The sequence below is a fragment of the Mastigoproctus giganteus genome, chromosome 10, assembly GCF_048544385.1.
Source record: "Mastigoproctus giganteus isolate SK-2022 chromosome 10, ASM4854438v1, whole genome shotgun sequence".
Lineage (NCBI taxonomy): Eukaryota > Metazoa > Arthropoda > Arachnida > Uropygi > Thelyphonidae > Mastigoproctus > Mastigoproctus giganteus.
The window spans coordinates 170,220,314-170,242,623 of NC_143584.1; the positions used below are offsets into that span (position 1 = coordinate 170,220,314).

Below are 22,310 nucleotides of genomic sequence, written 5' to 3' on the forward strand. Positions count from 1 at the left end.
ACAAGCTAATTGGTCTATAATTTCCAATTTATCTCCTTTCTTATGCAGCAAAACTATGATTGCATTGTTCCACTCCTCAGGCACCACACCTTTTCTAATGCATTTTGTGAAGAGTCTTGCCAGTTTTTGTGTCATGTCTCTTCCTCCCAATTTTAACAACTCTACAGTAACTTCATCTTCCCCTGGAATTTCTGATTCTTCATTTTTTTCAATGCATGTTCTACCTGATCAGGAAGGATGTTGGGTATGTCATATGTGTTACTAATTTGCGATCCATCTTCCCCACTGCTGGCATCTTCCCCTCGCTCTTTGTATAATCCTCTATAGCAGTCTTCTCCTATTTGAATTATGCATTGCTATTCTTCAGTTTCAGTATCATTTGTCTTTCTGTATGCTGCTGATGATTTAAGTCCTTTGTTTTCCCTTAATGCTTGTTCTACTTTTCTTGTGTTAATCTTATGTCCTCCCCGAGTCTCTAATGGCTTTGCATAACTCAGTATACTCAATTTTCTCCTTGTCAGTGTTTATTTTGCTCTTCGTTTTTGTTGTCTTTGGTTCATCATGACAAGTATTTCTTGACTAATTTTTTCTTTTTTGCATTTCTTTTTACCTATAGGTTTCTTGGGATTTATCACTTTCAGAAAGTTGTAATATTCTTCGTTTGTCCATATTTCACAAAAATATGGACAAGGTACTACCTTGTCCATAATTTTATGAAAGATATACTGTTTTACTCCCTATTTGATCTCACTTAGTTTTATTCTTAAATTTGCTTTTCTTCCACAGGTATGGACAAGTACTGAAATGTAGTTTTTGATACATGATCAAGTATCTGATGCTGGCTACTACTCCTTATATTAATTTAATCATTTTTGTTTTACAGTTCCTTCTATCTAATTGGTTTTGTGATTCAGCTTTTAATTTTGTTTAATTCATAATATCACATAGGATATTCACATTCTTTCTCATGCCTATAATATCTCCAATTTCTGCTTTCTCCTATTAGTTTGGCATTTTGTGTAATTTATGCATCAATCTTAGCACTTTTTAACAGACTTATCAATTCTTCCTCATACATAAATCTCTTGCACCCTTTGTTGCTGCTTTGCACACTCATGTGCATTTGTCATATCATCTTTATATTTATTTCATATATATTTATATTATATATATATATAATAGAAATAAATAAATTATATTTCTATTATATATTATATTTATTTCTATTATATATATATAATAGAAACAAATTTTTAACGAACAGTTCAAGATGTAAAGGCATATAAATGAAGAATGATATTATATAAAGTAAATTTAGCAGAACTGATTAATGTCATTGAATAAATGATTAAGCATTAAATTAGACTGTGATATTAGAGAATAAAAAAATATGGATAATTATATATATTAAAAAAAAAAGTGAGTAAAGCTATGCACATAAGAAAAGTGGAAAACAGGCTATTTAATACTGAAAGAAAAAGTTGTGTGTGTGAGCTATAGAGAAGCCCTAAAAAAATAATAAACTAACAAAATAACTAAAATTATTGCTAATTATCATACTTAGGATATATTGAATGGTACATTATTAAGGGCTAGAACTATTCAATGCATCAATATAATAATTAGCAAAAGCTATCTATTTCTTACTGCTACTTTCCAGTAATAACATTGTCCTATCATTAGGTAAAGGGCCTTAATAAGAAAAGTGTAATAATTTATCAAAATTTTAGTAAATTACTAGCAGAATAACCGCTAGCCCAACATATAGCGGACAGAACAAATATATACACAATTTATATACATAAGATGGGGGGGGGGGGTGGAGGTTGTAATGAAAGATAAATAAGCTGAGGGTAAAAAAAATGGCAAAGCGAGGGAAGAAACAGGATAGCAATAGTACCCAAATCCTCCATGAATACTCAATAATTCATGGGGTATAAAAATTGGAATATGAAAGCATACAGACAAAGAGAAGAGCAAAGCATATGCCAGTGGTACTCTGAATACTGGGAGTTTAACTGCCTGACCCATGAGGTTGGGATCCTAGTATTTCAGTACAGCAATAAACACAGAATAACTACAACAAATCAAAAAAATTTATGGGAGTATTGAGAAAAGCCTTAGTATTCTCTTTTTACCTTAAGTAAAAAGAGAATACTGAGAAATGAAAATATCAAATAACCATCTATAACTTTTTATATATATTTTTTTTTTCTTTTTTTTTTACTAAATCAATTAATGCCCTTCAATAAAATTATATAGATGAAACTATAGAGAATAACAAGAAAATACCCAACAATACAAAATAATAGAATTATTTTGAATAAAAGTATTAAAAATGGAAGTATGTATATGGAATATAAAATGAAAAAAAAAAAAAAAGTGGGGGGGAGAGTGCTAAGAGGTAACAAATAAAATATGTATAATAACAGAATTGATGAAATAATTACGAAATTTACAAAATAAGGATGTTGCCACACAACTTAAAAACCACCCTCTTGTCAGGTGTCAACAGCTGGGATTGCAAGCAAAACAGCAACATGCTTGGAATCCTGGCTGTTGACACCTGATGAGAGGCTGGTTTTGTAAGTTGTGTGGCAACATCCTTATTTTGTTAATTTTGTAATTATTTATCTTCTATTATACATTTTTTTTAGTTACCTTCTAAAGTTGATACTGATATGCAACTTTTTATAGATACAAATGTGAAATATTTTAAGTGCATATATTAAATATTTTTGTAAGCATTGTTTCTACAGCTATTATGAGTAACGCCTTCAATTCTCATGCAATTACCTACAAGTTGTGCATGTATACGTCCTGAAAAACTTGTAGGAAAGGCCCACTCTATAAGTTATAAGTTGTACAAGATATCCATATCACAAGTGATATACAGACAGGCAGAACAGTTTTGGAGAGCTGAGCCTTTGCTGTGTTTAGATCTGTGAGTTAGAAGTGAGAAACCTGACTCTCATCAAATTAACAGTTTTAAAATCATATACACGATACCACCATCAGTTTAGGGTTAAGAACACAAAAGAATGTCAAAATAAACAGTTGCTGCAGGAATTTATAGTATATAATTACATTTAAAGCACAGAAGTTTTTTTTTTTGCTTTATTTAGCAATTTCTAATTAAAACAAGAAGAAATGAGGAATCTACAGTTTATACGATGTTTTATTAATATTCACTTTTCAGTTACTTACTTTAAAGTATTCATTTATCTTTTTTGCATCGCTCCTTGTGTTTTTACCTAGAATTAAAATTAATAATAATCTTAAAGAATGAACAGTGGGCACGATCACTAGATGGTCCAATAATAGGACCATCCAGGAGCGTAAAAGCAATATACAAATATATGATACTTTCACAACCAAAGTGAATATTCAAAGAAGATATACTACAGGAGTAATTAATCTGTTATTCTAGGAGAAGTAATAAGTAATATACAAGGAAAGAGATTAAATCAAAAGGATCTGATATCTTTTCCTATATACAGGCAGTTCTCGATTTAAGAGTTCCCGGGTTTACAAGTTTTTTTTTTTATTTTTTTAAAGTATCAACAAAATCGAAAATATGAACATTAATTGCAAAAAATTAATGTTAAACATTCATAAATACCACATTTCAAACCACGTATGTAGCTATAAAATACAGTGTACCCAGCTTTACAATATTAATCTGTTCCAGAGATACCATCGTATCATGAACCTAATAACACATTATTTTTTGTGTAATACACTCCACGACCTTGGAAGTTGAAATTTTCGCTATATAACTTCTCTTTTTTATAGTGTAAATTGCATTAGTTACCAATTCAAATCATTAAACACACTACACTTTCATCATTATCATATGTTATAAGAACCAATTTTCAATGGCTTTGTGATAGTTTTCTAAAGCACATTTCTGGAAGTCACGACCATAAAACAATAAAAACAATTTGCACTTTCCGGTTTATTGAGCTTTTCTGTTACTGCAAGCAATTATAAACGGGTAGTACACTCGATGTTATTGCATTTGTAAAAATACCGATAGCTGGAATTGTGTGGGTTTTTATGTTATTATGGTGAAATGTGTTTCTCCTTTACTGAAATCTTCAATCGTATATAAAAAAAACCAAATAAATTTTCAGAATCTTCTCTTCATTCTTTTTTTTAAAACTCTTTTTAAAAAAACTTGCACTTTCCGGTTTATTGGGCTTTTCTGTTACTGCAAGCAATTATAAACGGGTAGTACACTCGATGTTATTGCATTTGTAAAAATACCGATAGCTGGAATTGTGTGGGTTTTTATGTTATTATGGTGAAATGTGTTTCTCCTTTACTGAAATCTTCAATCGTATATAAAAAAAACCAAATAAATTTTCAGAATCTTCTCTGCATTCTTTTTTTTAAAACTTGTTACTCAACGCAAATCGTGTTAGTTGCAATTTGTGCGTTCCGTTAAAAAATGCTTATGCATACTATTGAAATTTATAAAGAAAAGAGAAGATTATCTTGGAAACAAACACCTCTTGAAGCATTTCTGAAGAAGATGACTCCTTGTGCAACAAACCAACAAGTGCCGAGCCAATAATAAGTGATCAACGAGTGTGCATTTAGTGGTTGATGAAGAATAAACATTCTTTAAAATTTGTAAGTCACAAATAATTTCTTTATTATTATAATTTGCTTGATTTTACAGGCTATGCTTTAATTTCTTTGGATAAATCAATCAATGTTTAAACAAACTAATTAGCTAACTAATTTCATTGTTGAGAACATAACCCCATTTTTAACATTATGTCTATGGGATTTAATTCTCACTTTATGAGCACACGCTAGGAACAAATTAACTCGTAAAGTCGGAGAACTACCTGTATAAGGATATATCATATTTCAGATATTTTAATAGATACCGATACCTGAGTTTTTGCATGTTAGTATCTTGCTGCTAATCCACACTTCATTTCTTCCATTGTTACTGCTGACAAATCATGGGTGTAAGGCTATGACCTGGAAACAAAGGCCCAGTCCTCTCAATGGAAGACTCCCAATCTTCTCCAAGGCTCAAGAAAGCAAGGCAATCTTGATCAAATGATGCTTATTGTATTTCTTGACTTACAGAGCATTGTTCATTATGAATTTGTCATGCACAGTCAAACACCAAACCAGGAATAATACAAAAACAGTTCTATGGCAACTGTGTGATGTTGTTTGGGCTGGAAAAGTGAGCTTCAGAGAATTGATGTGCCATGACGATGTCCCTGTGTACTAAGCACTTTCCATTCAAGAATTCCTTACAAAGTACTCGTTACTCTAGTCCTCTATCTGCGCCCCAGGGGTTATTCTGGGGTAACACTGATTTCTAAGGTGCTAGAGCGAACGCTACTAAGCTAAAGTTAATTGTTGGTTACAATTTTCTATTTTCTAGTTCCTTTCAACTGTGTTCCCAAGTTTGACTGCCCTACTTCCTCGTAGTCTGGGGTGGGCGAGCAGGGTGAATCCCTGCTCGGCTAAACGGGCGATTGTGTTGTAGTTGGGATTAGTTGGAGTTTCGTTTTTGCATTTCCGTGCCCTCAGGATTTCTTCCCTGGGACCACTTCCCGTTTAACTTGGGAAGTGGATGTTTTTAATCGATTTTAATTTCCATTTGAAACTAAATCGAGGTTGACGGATTCCTGTTCTTGTTGTAAATAGTTGTCTTTAGTCATTGTTGACTTAAGATTTTAATTGTATATTGTGAGTTTTATTTTTTACAAATTGAATGTCGTCGTCGAGTAGCGAGCTTGATCCAATGAAAGACGAAGTGGTGAAGGCCGCTTCGCAATTGACAGATGAAGAAAGAAAGAAGCTGAACCAAGAACTTCTTAGTGAAATTGAAGATGTAGCAGATCAGGTGTTTCTGGGGAAAACCTTGGCAAGAACGCCAGTTAAAAGCAAATCGTGTCGCTCACTGGTGTTTCACAACAGACACAGGCTGTGGAACAGTCTCAGGTCTCTAATAAAAAGAAAAAGAAATGATCACAGGGCGGTGATTCTGATGTTAGTACAGGTAAAAGGACACGTAGTCAGACAAGAAAGAAGGCAAAGAAGGATGAGAATGTTGTTATAAGTTCACAAAATAAAGACTTTGAAAGTGTCCGAAAGTTAAGAGAAAAATTGCATTCCTTTTTATGGGACCCAGTTAGTAAAGTGCCGACAGCCAGTATAAGAACAATTTTAGAGATATGGGATCAACTGGCAACCAAAGCATATGATGTGTCGATGGAGAATATTCTATTAAAGGAAAGAGTACAGAATGCTGAAAAAGAAACTGGGATCACATATGCGAATGTGGTAAGTAAGGACGTAGAAAGCCAGGAAAAACCATCTAAAGTTATTATATTGAAGGCTACGACATCAAGGTTTAAAACCAGTGAAGAAGTCAAAGATGGTATATTAAAGGAAATACGTCCAATGTTACAAGATGTTAAAGTAAGAAATATACGTCCTATTAGAGATCGTGGTGTTGTTGTGGAGACCATGACTGACGACGATATTGCTAAAATTAAAGGCTGTTCAGGCCTTGGTTCCTTGGGTTTAAAGTGTAGTGTGCCAAAGCCTATTATGCCAAAGATTGTGTTGTTTGACGTGGAACAAGGTGTCAAGAAAGAAGAGTTAGTGAAGGAAATATGGACTAAAAACTTGAGGGACTTGGGAATAAGTGAAAAGAAGTGTGTAGAAGGGATTGAAGTTTTATCTACTCATAAACAAAAAAGATAGTAATACCGAAAACTGGATACTTCAGCTTTCAGTAGGTATATGGAAAAGTATATGTAAAATGAGTAGATTACTGATTGGTTGGTCTGGATGCAGATTTAAAGAAATTTTCCCAGTCACACAATGTTATAAATGTTTGATGTATGGTCATGTAGCGAAATATTGTAAGAAGGATAAGTGTTGTGGTTTTTGTGGAGGGGTTGGACACACCTTCAAGGACTGTACAAACAAGAATAAACAGCCAAATTGTTGCAATTGTAGGAGGAATCGATTGGATGCGGGCCATGAAGCGGTGAGTAAGACATGTCCAGAGTATAATAAAGCTCTTGAAATATATAAAAGAAAAATTAATTATGGGTAAGAAAATAAAAATAATACAAATGAATGCCCAGAGAGCGAAAAGCGTGGCCTCTCAAATAAATTTTCTCATGGAGAGAGATAACATTGCTGTTGCTTTGTTACAGGAACCTTATGCTGTTCAACGTCAAGTCAGATGTTACCCACAAAATTACAGGGTGTTGTCGGAAGATGAGTCACCAAATGCTGCGATTGTAGTCAGAGCACCAGACATAGTAGTAACTAAGATTTTGATGCTATGTGACAGGAATGCTGTGTGTTGTGAACTACAAGGTGAATTTGGAAGAATTTATCTAGTGACTCTCTATTGTCAGCACTCTGGTAACATTGTGTCTGACATTGAATATTTAGAAAAAGTTAATAGGCATTTGGGAACTTGTAGAGTAATAGTGGCATTGGACTCAAACTCCAACTCCCCTTTATGGGGTGGAGAGAATTCAGATGATCGAGGAACGCTTTTGGAAGAATTTATAGCGACTTCAGGTTTTGAGTTGCTTAATACTCAAGGACATGGTCCGACTTACTCTACGGTTCATGGCAGCTCCTATATTGATTTTACACTTGCAACAGGTGCAGTCAGGAATGATGTTCATGATTGGAAGGTTGTGGAAAATTATACCACAAGTGACCACAACGCGATCCTTTTCAATTTGGAAAGCCAAAATTTTGTAAGGGTCTGGAATGACCTAGATCGGTTTTTGACAAAGACTGCTGCATGGCCAAGATTTAAATTGAAATATTTAGAGAAAGTTTCGAATGTGTGCTGGGAGGATTTGTCTGCAGATCAATATGTTAAAGTATTAACAGATATAATTGAAGAAACTTGTAGATATAGTATGAGAAAGAAATGTATACCAAGCAGGCCAGTCTTCTGGTGGAACTCAAGTTTGTCTAGATTAAGAAAAGAAGTTAATAATTTAAGGAGATTATGTCAAAAACACAGGAGGCGTGGTAATAGTGACATATTAGAAAATTATATTTTGGCACATCAAATTAAAAGGCGGGAGTATATAAATGAAATTAATAAATCAAAAAGTTTCCATTGGGAAAAATATGTAGAAGAACAGGGATCCAGAGACCCATGGGGAACAATTTATAAAATTTTAAAACCAAAAGCTGTAAATATAAGTACTACAGTTGGAGTTGAGGGCAGCCAAACCCTAAACTGGAAAGATACCATAGAAAAAATATTGAGTGATCTCTTCCCAAGTCTAGATGTTAATGTAAATTCTTTTAATAAAATGAAGGAATATGAACAAAATTTGCAGGAAAGTGTAGAGCAAGATTTTACTAATCAAGAAGTGGAGTCCGCTGTGTTCCGGGCTAAGGATGGTAAGTCGCCGGGCCTGGATAGGGTAGAAGTAGCTGCGTTGAAGAAGGCTTTTATGCTTACTCCGCAAATATACGTGGACTTGTACAACAGATGTCTGAAGGATGGTGTTTTTCCGGAGGTCTGGAAGATTGCACACGTTAGGTTATTAATAAAGAGTACAGATCGACTTTTAAATGAAACCAGTGCATATCGGCCAATAGCTTTGCTCTCGGTTTTGGGGAAGGTTTATGAAAGACTGTGCGTTAATAGATTGACTAAGTTATATGAAGAGAAATCTATGTCCTCTGATAACCAATTTGGTTATAAACAAGGAAAGAGTACAGAGGATGCAGTCTTTAAACTGACCAAAATTGTGGAGCAGAGTGAAGAAAGATATGTTCTGGGGATCTTTGTAGACTTCCGTGGTGCATTTGACAGACTTTGGTGGGAGAGCATTTTATCTAGAATAAGAAGCATGGGTTGTACAAGGACCTTATATAAAGTAATGCAGAGCTACTTTAACAATAGATGCATCCTCGTTAAAACCAGATACGAACAAATAAAACGAGGTATGTATCGAGGTTGCCCTCAGGGCTCGGTGATGGGCCCCTTTGCCTGGAATATTGTGTTTGATACCTTTCTTGAGAATGAGCTGGAAGGTGTTCAGTATGTAGCATATGCTGATGACCTAGCAATTTTAGTCCATGGACGTACAAGATCACAGATAGAAGCTAGAGCACAAGTTGCTCTGTGCTCTCTGAGTGAGTGGAGCATTGAGAACAAACTTGAGATATCTCTTGGAAAGACTGTTCAGATGCTTTTGAAAGGACGGCTGAGCACGAACAGACCTCCCACTTTGCGGCTTAATGGAGGATCAGTTTGATATACTAAGGTGACAAAGTATCTGGGCCTCCAGTTGGAGGAACGTTTGTTCTATACTGAACACATTAAATATTTGAAAAATAAAATAAGGCTCTTGTACGCCAAGCTCCGAAGAGTAGTACGAGCTGATTGGGGCATTAAGGGTAGATCTTTGAATCTACTTTACAAGTGTTTATTTGTCCCAATTATAACATATGCAGCTGGAGCTTGGGTACATAGAGTAGAAACTGTGATGGTCCAGAAATATTTAGTCCAAGCACAAAGGTTCGCATTATTGGGCATCACCAGAGCGTGTCGGACTGTTTCTTCAGAGGCCTTGCAGGTGGTTGCAGGGAGGATGCCAGCTTATTATGAAGTTCTATTAAAAGGATTACTGTATCTTACTAAGAACAATATAAGAGTAGTCATAATGAATATAAGAACATGTTTGGAAAATGACTACGTGTACTCAAGAAACGATGTGAGAACAGAAAGAGCAAGAATTCTAAGAGATATCAATAACCAATGGCAAGAGTCTTGGCAAAACTCTGATAAAGGAAGACAGACCTACTTGTTTCTGCCTAGAGTGGAGACAGTAGATGTAAAGAAAAAGCCTTGGTTACAGTTTGGGCTTAATGCAAATTCAAAGTCTGAAATTCAAACTGTCAGAACTGGGTCTGCATGAATCGGGATTATGCACATGCGGGAACCCTGAAACAGCCAAACACATAATGTCGAATTGTGTCCAATATATAGACACTAGAGCTTTCCTGGAAAGGAAAATTGGAATGTTAAGGAAGAGACACTAGTTAACATGTTCGAAAATAGAATAAATTTTAAATATTTTAATGAATATGTGGATGAAGTCTTCAAGAGAAGACTGCTGCTGGATAGTAGAAGCTCGCCTCCCCGAGGCAGGGGCGGTAACCGTCTTGATTAGGAAAGGCAAGTAAATCAAAAATACTAAAGGCTTTTCTTCTCAAGGTGGGCTAAGAGCTTAGCAGCGAAAATTATTATGTTGTTTAATTTTAAATATATGTTTTTAATAAAGAACCCCATAAAGATTTTGACCTGATAAGAATTAAGAACCTAGTCACGGATGTGCTTAGGCACCGGGAGTGGTAGGCTCAAGGAGTTTTAAATGGAGTCCTCTATCTGCCACACTCAATGGATTAATTCCCTATGACTGCCTCCCCCCACCAAGCTCAAAGCCTTCTTGAAAGATCACATCCTTATGACTAGGAAATTATTCAGAATGTGATCTTGCTGTAAGGCTACATAAGGATATAGCCTAAATTGCAACATGGAAACTATTAGTAATTAAAAAAAGAAGCCTATCAAGAATGCTTCTAGAAGTTTCAGAAGCATTGGAATCAGTGCATAGTGTTGAGAAGGCTACTTCGAAGAAGTGCCATCCAAATAGCCAGTAAGCTTCATCATTTTCAAATATTACTTTAGCCCTCAAACTTTTTGATTACTCTGTATACAGCTTCAAGATAGTTTTCAAACACCAAACATTACAGAAAGCTCTCCTAAAACCTTTAGGGTGGTTGTAGTGCACTGGTGTTTTAAACTGGAGCAAAGAAATTGAGGGCTCAAGTTCTATCAGTCTCTTGCTACCTGCTAGACCAACACTTTCTTTGATGCTAAAACAGAAGCAAATCAAAACAACCTATATTCTTTGATGTCCTGCTCACTTTCTCCTGGAACTACATGAACACTTAAGTTTTTGATAAATCTCTCAATAGGGGGAAATGTCCTGGACTTCTCATCTGACTACCCACCTAGAAAAAAAAAGAAAAAAAAAAAAAGTCCAACTATATTCTCAGACCCTTCAACACTTGCTTGAACTCAGAAGTTCCAAACTATGATGCCCATTAGAGAACAATATAGGTCTCCCATTTTTATTATTTTAAAAATACAAAATAGCTAATTGGGAATTATCATTCTAGCAACCACCTGCTATCTGATGAAGGATCAATAAATCCTGAAATAGACTATCATAGTGTTGAATCTTTTAAATAATGGCAGAACCTTTTGGCAATGCCATTTGTTTGACATTTAAATACCAATGTTACTAATTAAGCAATTCAAATCCTGATCACTATAAAACCATAAGAGATGAAAAGATAGTTATACCACTCTCCACAGTGAAAAGATTAAAATAGCATTACTCATAGTAACTGCAATAATGCAAAACCAACTTGATGAATGATAGAATGGTTCATTAAATTAAAATAAAACCAATAAGTTATATTAAAGAAGGTGGCAAAGGAAGTAACCGAACCCTTAGCCATAATCATGAGAGCATCCTTGGACTAAGAGGAGTTTCCCACGGACTGGAGATGTGCAAAAATGTATCTCCAATTCACAAAGGGGGATCAAAGGGTGATGCGAGTAATTACAGACGTGTTAGTTAACTTCTGTTCTGGAGAAAATAATGAAGTCACTGGTTAAAGAAGCACTGCAGGATCATCTAGACAAGACTGCAGTAATAATTCAGACATAGCATGGGTTTGTTAAGGGGAAATCTTGTCTGATTAATTTGATTGGATACTTATGATGTCGTCACAAAGGAACTGGATGCAAAAAATAATTTTAATATTATATACTTGGATTTCAGGAAAGCTTTTCATACTGTTGCACATGGAAGACTATGGCATTAAGGGCGAGTTGCTACAGTGGATAAAAGGATGGTTGAGTTGGAGAAGAAAGAAAGTGGTAATCAATGGACTCTGCTCTTCGTGGACTAATGCTATTAGTGGAGTTTCCCAGGGTTCACTGTTGGGCCCACTGTTGTTTTGTATATTTATCAATGATATTGATGAAGGTATATCAGGCTTAGTGTTGAAGTTTGCAGATGATACAAAGGTTGGCAGGGTTGTTAATGACAGTATGCTACTGCAACAGGATCTAAAAAAGTTGGGCAGGTGGGCTGAGAAGTGGCAACTAAAGTTTAACACTGACAAATGCAAAGTATTGCATATGGGTAGCAGTAACCCCCAGAGAAATGTACCAACTGTGTGGTACAACAATCAGGATAGTGGAGAATGAAAAAGACCTGGAGGTAATTGTGCAGTCAGATATGAAGTTTTCTGAGAAGTGCCAGAGCAGGTCATGGGGTCTTGTCAATGATATACAGGAATTTTGCTAGCAGGGATAAGGAGGTGATTATCCCCTTGTATAAGGCAATGGCCAGGCCAAACCGTGAGTGCTGCATACAAGTCTGGAGGCCTCATTTTAGGAAGTATGTAAAGTTGTTGGGGCGGGTGCAGAGAAGGGCAACAAGACTGGCGAGGGGAACAAAGGTGGCAATCTTATGAAGAAAGGCTTAAGTCCTGCAAATTTCAGTGTCTGGAGTCTAGGCACCTAAGAGGTGATTTGACTGAGGTGTATAAGGCCTTGAATGGATTGAGCAGGCTCAATGCTGATGGGAATCTTCCTCTTGCTCGGATTACAAACCTGAGGGGACAAAAACTCAAATTGAGGTAAAGCAGTTGTCGAATAGATGTGTGGAAATTTGCCTTTAGCCAGTGGGTAGTTGATTGCTGGGTGAAAGGGGAAGGGATTTATTTTATTTTATTTTTGGCTTATGCTGTATAAGCTTGCTTTCTTACATTATATGCCTTTGCTAATGCTAAGACAACAAAACCGAGTTAAAAGCACTGAAATTGCAAAGGAAAACATTTCTAAGGTGATCACCTCTTTAAATATCACAGCAAAATCACAAACGTATCTCAAAGTAAAAGATTATGAGAATTATCCTACACATATGCAAGGAAATGGCATCAGCAACAGAGAAAATAGTTCATCCTGTCCAAGAACTGCGGGCTCAAACATAAAATGAATATTGACTTCCATCTCTATTAGTAATATTATGTTCCAAAGAGAAACTCTCAAGCCGATACCTATGTTATGACTGAAGATAATAGTGTCTCCTGTAGAAATTCTAATTTTTATTATTATTTTTTTTTTATATATATTTTTTTAAGAGTGCTGAGTGCCACAGCACATTTCCCATAATCTGCTGTGGCTAAGCTTTTGGAATAAAAACCACTAAATTTCTCTGGGGGATGCTGTTACTGTTGATTGTATATATAGGTACTGACCCAAAATGGCTCAGGAGCTTGTGAACTTATCTTTAGAAACATACTATTTATTATTCATCCTATATTCAAAGCTGCAGTTCTTTGAAGAATAAAGGGTTCTGACCTGGTGTGAGTAGGATAATTCCCACAATTCTACTTGGGAATTAGGAGTGATTTACTGTTGTATCAAATCATAACTCTCTGTGATATTTAAGGATATGTAGTTGCATTAAATATTACTTAGACGAGGATATTATTGCCTTTAAAAACTCTGATGACATATTATCATTTTACTTCACAATTTTAATACTTCTATCTCTGCTTTATCAGTATATTGGATTTTATTTATTTTAATAAACCAGTCTGCCATTCAATGGGTTAGTGCGCATTGCTGCAGTTATTATGAAGGCTTATGAATAACCAGTCATTAGTCATTATGACTAACCCCTGAGGCTTATTCAAAGATTGAAAATAGCATTAGCTATTTTATAATTTCAAAGTACAGCATCTTTTTTAATATTTTAAGTCCAGTACTCACTTCATTGTGATTAGCAGACAAAATTACAGTATTAAAAAACTATTCTATTCTTATGGATCAAGTCTAATTAATATCAATTGTTTCTAAACTGTGAAAATGCCCTACACCAGTTCCATCAGTAGCTTGTAGCAATATCAGTGGTAGAGATAAGTTCAGGAAACTCCACATAACAGTTAACTATTACAACATGCAAAGCTAAGTTTATAAAATTAATACAAAGAGTATTATATTTTATTTATACCAAAAGAGAAGACAAGAAGTCTGCATTCAGAATTCAAAACAAGGGAAAAAAAATTTTACAAAAAGAAAATCTCCAATGTAATTTGAAACCATATATTTGTTGTAAAACTGATTAATACATGGCACAGAGATGTTAAACTTTCACCTAGCATCCGATAAGTCACTATAAAACAAACTACTAAAGTTAACATTCAAGACTAGCAATAAATGGCTGGATACTTTTGTTGTGAACCCAAAAAGGAGCTGCAATGTTCTCTGACTGATGGGAATGTGTCATCCGCTTCAGTACAGAATAGGTTCAGAACAAATGTAGCAAGTGGCAAGTCACTTATTGCAGATGTTTGAAGTTAACTTCAGCAATTTGTTTTTTATAACTTAAGTGGGATGCTAGGTGAATGTTAAACATTCATGGTACACATCTCAAGAAGGGTCTGAAGTGCATAGTTTTTAATAAAATAATATTTTCTGAATTAATAGTTAGTTTAATTCAGAAAATTTAAATATAAATTTTCTGAATTAAACTAAATCCAGTGAAGTATCCAAATTTCAAGCATTTTAAACCAGAATTATAATTATGCTTTTTAATGACTATCTAATACAAAATACATGAACTCAGAGTAAAAACTGACAATAATGCTACATAAATATAAACCAGCGGATCATATTAATGATTTAAAAGTTAAGTAAAGATACAAAAAAATATTAACATTAAAACCATAAGTGCACATTCATCAAATTGATATCGTTATAAAAGTATATACAGGGTGATTATGATTAAAAATGCAGCACTTCACTGGATTGATGGAAAAACTGTTAACAGCTGAAAGATGAAATTTGGAATGAGCACCAGCCAATACATGCAGAAATGGAAAGTGGGGGGGGATCCAAAAAACTACGACAGGCAACTAACACTATACATGCCAAAAAGCAATTTAATGTCACTGTTTGCTCGTTGCTGACACTAATGGGAGGATTTAAAATGAGAATGTTGGATGTAGACAAAATATCTCGAAATAGTACTCCAAAAGAAGGATCATGCTTTGCTGATAAAGCTGCTTTATGAGAACAGCAACTCAGTGGTTGTGCTTAAAAGAATTAAGAGAGCCACTTTCCCAAAACAGGCTACACAAAAGAAAAGTTGAAGAAAAAGTTGTTGACTTATCTGTGGCTCAGAGCAAAGGATATCTTCCAGTCACAGTTGCTATTGTGAAAAAGATCACTGTTGCTGTGGCCAATGGTACAGCACAAAATCAAAATTCATTCATTAGTGCTAGCATGGTATGATAGCTTAACATTCCATGGTCAACCATTTGTAAAGTTCTTTGATTCATTAAAAAAAAAAAAGGTAAACTGCAGCCATTATCAACCCACTGCAGGATAGAAGCCTCCTCAACAATTCATGCTGAGAGAAATGGGCCATAATCTGCCACGCTGGTCCAGTGTGAGTTGGCAGATCGATCATATTTAGCAGTCAGGGGCTTGAACCCCAGTCTATTCAAAGAGTGTGTGCTACTGCACTCCTCCTCCTGACCACTCAGTTACCAGAGGCCATTATTCATTGGCAACTGTAAAAGATTCACCTGGTGCAAAAGTTAACATGAACAGATCCACATCAATATAACAACTTTGCTCTGTAGTTTTTGGTATGGATGGAGGTCAATGACAAAGAGGCCAGGGAACATCTTGTGGACTGATTAGGCTCATTTCCAGTTAAATAGCAGTGTGAATACTCATAATTGTTGGGAACACTGGAAATAACCATTTCCAGTGTTGTCAACAAAGTTCTTTTAGATTGTCCACATTACAGTTTGGTGTGGATTTGCAGTGAATTTCCTAACTGGACCATTTTTCTTTGAGGAGTTTGGAGATTGGTTCAAAGATATGTACCCTAAAAGTCAAATGCTACTGCAATTTTCTCTATCATTGTGCAATTCCTACCTTCAGTAGAGGATGTTTGGAAACTGTTTTATGCAGGAAGGGGCTCCTTCTGAATATTGGTTGATTGGTAACTCAGCCGCTTCACAACACATCTGATGATGACTACATTTCCTGTCACTATAGGAACATTTGGCCACTTCAATCCTCGAACCTCCACCCTTATTACTTTTGGTTATTAGGGATTCCTTGAGGACAGGGTGTATCAAGGATATATCCATTTTCTTTGAAGGAAAGCATTACAAGGCATATCACTAACCAGGATATGCTTGAGGTAACAGATGATTATTGTCTGCTGTGCTTCTAGCATATAGTGAGCACAAATAGCCACCATGCTATACTATACAGAACATCTCAATCTTCATACTTACTATTTCATCCACACAGTACTTTACCAGTTGCATACAGCCCCAATTGCCCTAGTAGCAGTTTTTTAACTAATTTTTTTGTACTTTCCATTTTTACACTCATTAGATAGCATCCATTCCAAATTTTATCTTTCTACCATTAACAGTTTTAATACTTATAGTCAACTGAATTAATGCACTTTAATTATAACTACCCTACACTTTACACAAGACAAAGCCAGACTATTTTGCACAATGATTAATCCTGAATATGTAATAACCAAGTTAAAGAGTAAAATACTAATAGAAAGAAAGCAATATATGCACCATATTCTGCAGACCACAGTTCACTGGAATATCTATTTTGTTGTGAAGAACTTAACTATACCAAACAAAATTAAATTTATCAAAATGAGTAGATTCGGATGCACATATTCATTACATTCTTAGATATGTATAGCTAGCTAATTACCAGTCAGTTAAGACAGATTGTAAATTTTACTGCTATATCTTCAGTATTCAAAATATTAAATGAAAGTAATGGACTTTCCAAATTCTGTTTTTAGTATGTCACTAGAGTATGCTATAATGTAATGTAAGATGAGGTGTGCTATGTTATTCACTGTTCATCTTGGCACTATAAAATATCTATTTATCAAAAATATCTGGGTTGATTCATGTTAAAATAGCAAAATATTTAAACCAGAATAAATAAATATATATATATATAAACTTGAAAATAAATAGGCTTATTCTGATGGAACTAAGCAGTTAACATAAGAAATGGATAAAAACAACGTCTAGTACCACCTCTGCAAACAGTTATCTCCCACTTCTAGCATTAAGTGATAAGAATGCTGGAAATGACTGCAGCCATAATGTCCAGGTATATTTTCCCATTAACAACTAATTGGAAGACTCCCTTTCCCTTCAGAAATAGTGAAGGGTCCTAGTAAATTAGTCTTCTTTCAAAGACTATGGCACATGCAGTTAACACTAAAAAGAGAGGCAGCACTCCACAGCAAGCTATTTCAAATTCAAATTATTTTAACAGTACCAGAGCTTGTTGTTCAAATCTGTGTTATGCATTTGTCTGTAGAAGTGTATGTTTGCAGGGAGATATGCATGTTGTGAAGGTTGAGAAAACTGAAATAACTCATGAGAGGAAACCCTTGGCCTCAAATTGGCTAACTACAGTCTTGATTGAAAAGGACTTCAGAAATTCCTCAAATCATTGGTACAAATCAAACTGATTTATTCAAATGAGTTGTTAATTATGGAATAAGCTGCCTCCATGGGTGGTTAAGGCACCTTGGGGAAATTGAAAGCTCAGCTAGATTCAATACCTATGCGAGGAGGGAGTCAAATACGTGGGTTTTTTTTTTTTTTTTTTTTTTTGCTCATGCAGCAAAAGCCCAGGACACCATTTGGCATATACTATCTTATGCGATTATTTAAATTTTGGTTCATGAAGTTCATCCTGTATTTATTCTTAATAAAATTCACATTGGAAAGTGCTGATTAATATTAACATATAAAAACTTTTAATTTCTTGTGGAATGTTCAGGCTTTTATGTTTAGTCATATTTTTATTTCTATGTATTCTGACTAATCAAAATATGTTTTGCAATCAACCATTTACCAGCTTCTGATATAAATGATTTTTAACCCCCCTTTTTTTTTTTTTTTGTTATTTCAAGACAGCCAACAATGACTTCAAAGTGAAGTTGAAGCATTGGGAAAAGTAAATATTTTGTTAAGTTTATTTTATAAAAATTAACGTAAACTAAATTAAAAATTTTCACCTCCACACAGTGACGTGTTTAATTTCAACCAAATAAATATAATGAAATCAATGAATAAAGTGTGATTAACAGAGAACGTACAGTGCAAGATGGTGTTAGTATGTAAATAGGCATTACAACTAGGAAGCACCATTCCCTGTACTGTTTGTTTGTATAACCTAATCCAAGTAAAACAATGTTTATTTCTGTGTTCATAAGTTTTGCAGTGCAGTATGTAACAAGAAGCTAAGTAAATAAATCTGCGATATGACATTTTGCTAACTTGCAGGAGATTTGTTGGTAAAAAAAAAAAAAAAAAAAAACCAACAAGAAAATCAAAGAATTTTAAAAGGACTGTTTTGTATATTTTGGGATGCAAATTGACAGCCAAATAAACTTTCAGCTTCATACAGAAGTCTGCTATACCTGTGTCGAATGCTTCAGAAAAAATGGAGTCAAAGAAAGAAATGTTTCTGACTTTTGCTATTCTCATGATCTGATGTGAACTGAGAAGCCACAGAAATGACTGTTATTTGTGCTTATCTAAATGTAAAGCTTTAACACTAAAAATAACAAGGACATTCTGTATCTGAATCTACTATCTGCTATTAGACCTATTATACACATAGACCTAATTCTGCTGTACAAAACTCTCAATACAATTTAATCAGCAGATTTTGAATGTAATATACATAGCAACAGCGATTGTCCCCAACAGAAAAATTCAAGTGAGCTGCAAAATAAGCTACATGATATGGTGAGAGATTTGGATTGTTCAAAATTCTGGGATCAACACTCCATTTTGAAATCTTTCTCTCTACCACAACAATATGGGGGGGGGGGTGTCAAAAAAGATTTGTATTCACCAAATATAGTTGTGACAGAAAGATGAGATTTTTTTTTTGTTTGATACCTTGAGATCTCTACAGCAAGCACACAAGTTTTGGTTTGTTTCAATCTAACAATTCATTTTTGTCTTTGCAGCGCTGAATGAAGTGAAGTGTCACAATGGACAAAGTGGAATACAGATCAATGATTCAATTCCTCTTTCTGCAAAGGAAAAACACTGAAAACATTCCAGAAAGAAATAGTCACTGTTTATGAAGAAGACTGCACAGGTTACAGTGTTGTTGCACATTGGTATAAACAATTCAATTCTGGAAGAAACCCAGTACATGATGAAGAAATCCCAGGACACACAACAGCAAGTGTAACAGAAGAGTGTTGCAAAAATTGAGGCATTAATGCTGGAAGACTGCCATATTAACATCAAAGGACTAGATGCAGAACTACTACAAATTAGTGTAGGGTCTGTGGAGAATATCATCCATCAACAGTTGCGTATGGGTAAAATGTCTACTAAATGGGTTCTCACCAGACTTCAGACCCCTTACCAGAAGAAAGAAAGAAAGGAAAAGGCACAGTGTTCAAAATTAAATGTTGTTCACGTGCCAGGAAAAGCAAGATGGATTCAAGTTTCATGAATGAAACTTAGATCCATCACTATGATCCTAAAACTAAAAAATTTCAAAACACTGGAAGAATAAAGACCCCCCCCCCAAAAAAAAAGACAAAGGTGCAACCAAGTGCTGACAAGGTGATGCTCTCAGTTTTCTGGGATCAGCGTGGTGTAATGCTAACAGCTTATCTTCAAAAGGGCAGTACTGTCACAGCGAAGTATTATTCCAACCTTATAAAGCTACATGCTGCTATAAAAGAAAAAAAAGATGGGGGGAAAACTGTCTAAAGGTGCATGCCTTCTCCATGATAATACCCTTCAACATTTCTCACATGCTGCAGTAAGGAGTGCTCATGAATGAGTGTTTGAAATGCTGCCACATACTTCTTATTTCCCCAATCTTGCACCCTCTGATTTCTTCCCGAAGTCCTTTTTTCATGGAAAACACTTTGCTGCTGATGATGAGGTGATTTCTCCTGCTAAGTTATGGTTTGATGAACTGTCAGAGAACTTCTACAAAACTGGCCTGAAGAAGTGTATTGAGGGATGGCAAAAATGAGCCATTTTGCACGGTGACTATGTTGAAAAAGTGTAATACATAGTGTTTGTTTCAACCTTATATCACAACTACTTCTGGGTGAATAAAAATCTTTTTTGGCCACCCTCCCTCACATTTTTATATTAACTACCTTAAGTACAAAACGTAAGAGGAGATTATTCAGTGATTACTCCAAAACTAACCAGAGAGGCAGTATACTGTATAAAAGCAACATTTATCCTTTGTTCCAATTGCATACTCAGTTTGCTTAAAGGAGACATGAAAACCTCAAACTTCTTAACAAAGTTAAAAGGAAAAGACATAAATGAACACATTGTAGAGACTTTTAAGTTCTATATATATTGCTGGGTTACACTAAAATCTCATGTTTCATGTAAATGGGATAGCAGAGAATAAAATGAGCACTGGACAAGGATACTGTAGTCATGCAAAGACAGTTTTTTACTAGGTTCAGAAAGTGTCAACCTTCAAAATCTGATGAATGCAACAAATTCCTATTACTTCCACTTCTTATCAAATTAGGATTAAAGAAGCAGTCTGCAGGTCACCCGACAGGTGACCCATGAAAATAACTAACACAAATTATCCATTAATTAGTGATTAAAAATCGGAATTTTTTTCTATCTTCCTAAATGCAGATAAACGTTTACTGCAATTGTCTCTGAAGTAATTTTTTTTAGTTTTTGCAACAGTAATTGAGAGTGAGAACCTCTCAGGTGACCCAATATGAAGTTTTGCATAATGTATATTTTCAGTTTCAGGTTACTTGTTTTACTCCCCTATCAGTTCAATAAACATCTGCAGCCTTCATTAGCGTTTCTGAAAGATTTCTTATTGTTTTCACATAGCAAAGCTGAGAACATGTTGTTTCCTGCTATTCTGTGGGAAACAACACTTAATTTCAAATGGAAAATGGAAGAGTCTAATAGATTATTTGTGCTTACATTTTATGTCTAAAACTTTTTTTAAAATTTTAATCAGAATTAATATATTTTTTGGTGCATAAAATAAGATGAAATACTGACATTCTCCAAGAAGAACACAAAACATTTTCCCAAAATTAAAAAGAAACCTGGTCACCTCATAGGTGAGCAGACAACCATTTTTGCTGCACTCTGGGTGCCATTGCCATTAAGATTAAGTATTTTTGCAATTAATTTCCTTTATCTGATGCAAAACACAGATAAGCAATTTGAAGGAATAATGGCAACAGCTGGAAAATGAATTGTGGATTGGCTTCAGAATTGGGCTTAACTTCTCAAAGAATGAAAAAAGTGCTAATTATCGAAATATTGTTGAAAATATGGCCAAGTTTCATAAATTTCATGTGAGAAGAGTGTGAAGGTCATTTCTTGCACTCCCACAAACATGAGCAACAAGGTTAGTCAAGGAAACAAAGGGTATTCTTATCAAAAAATATTTTAGTTGTGCAAATAAATTACAGTGCTTGGAAACTAGCACCTGAGAGGAGACCTGATTGAAGTGTTTAAGTCTTAAAATAGATTGAGTAAACTAAATGCTGATGGCATCCTTACTCTTTCTTAGACAACATACCTAATGGGATATAGATTTAAACTGGCTATTGGAACAAACTTCCACTTGTGTTGTGGTAGTGGGTAGTTTGAATAAATTCAAAGATGGATTAGACAAAATGTTAGAGGCGATGTGCAAATAAGATGAGTAGGGTTGTTTTTTATTTTATTTCTTTGACCGATACTGTTTAACCTTGTTTCCTGTATAACTTTGCATCATTTGTCACTACTAATACCAAGCCTTCTTTTCTGGAAAATTTTGGTTTCATCAGTGAGGTACAGGGTGGCCAATACCACCAAGGTATAAAGGTGATAGGGGCAAAAAATGTACCAAAGAAGGTAAAAGATAAACATAATGACAGATTACTGATTAATCTAGTCTTTGAAAATGGGTATGTCTGGTATAATGAACAAAAATTAAACCACAACCTGCATAAACATTTATTTTTGCATTAATATTCTTCTATTTTTCTTCAATTCAACTGAGTTTTATTCATTTTATTATATAAAAAAAAAAAGTCAATTTTGAAAACAGTATAGTAAAGGAAGCTTAA

At 34.7% G+C, this 22,310-nt stretch overlaps 1 protein-coding gene across 8 annotated transcripts in view; it reads right to left on the reverse strand.

The window, feature by feature from the left end:
• Tlk (Tousled-like kinase) overlaps window positions 1-22,310 on the reverse strand; it is a 651,915-nt gene that overhangs the window by 219,532 nt on the left and 410,073 nt on the right. For all 8 annotated transcript variants that reach the window (XM_090383577.1, XM_090383580.1, XM_090383576.1 and 5 more), the window contains one exon: window positions 3,208-3,254. In XM_090383577.1, the coding sequence (XP_090239703.1) occupies window positions 3,208-3,254 (47 nt within the window). The remainder of the gene's footprint in view (window positions 1-3,207; window positions 3,255-22,310) is intronic.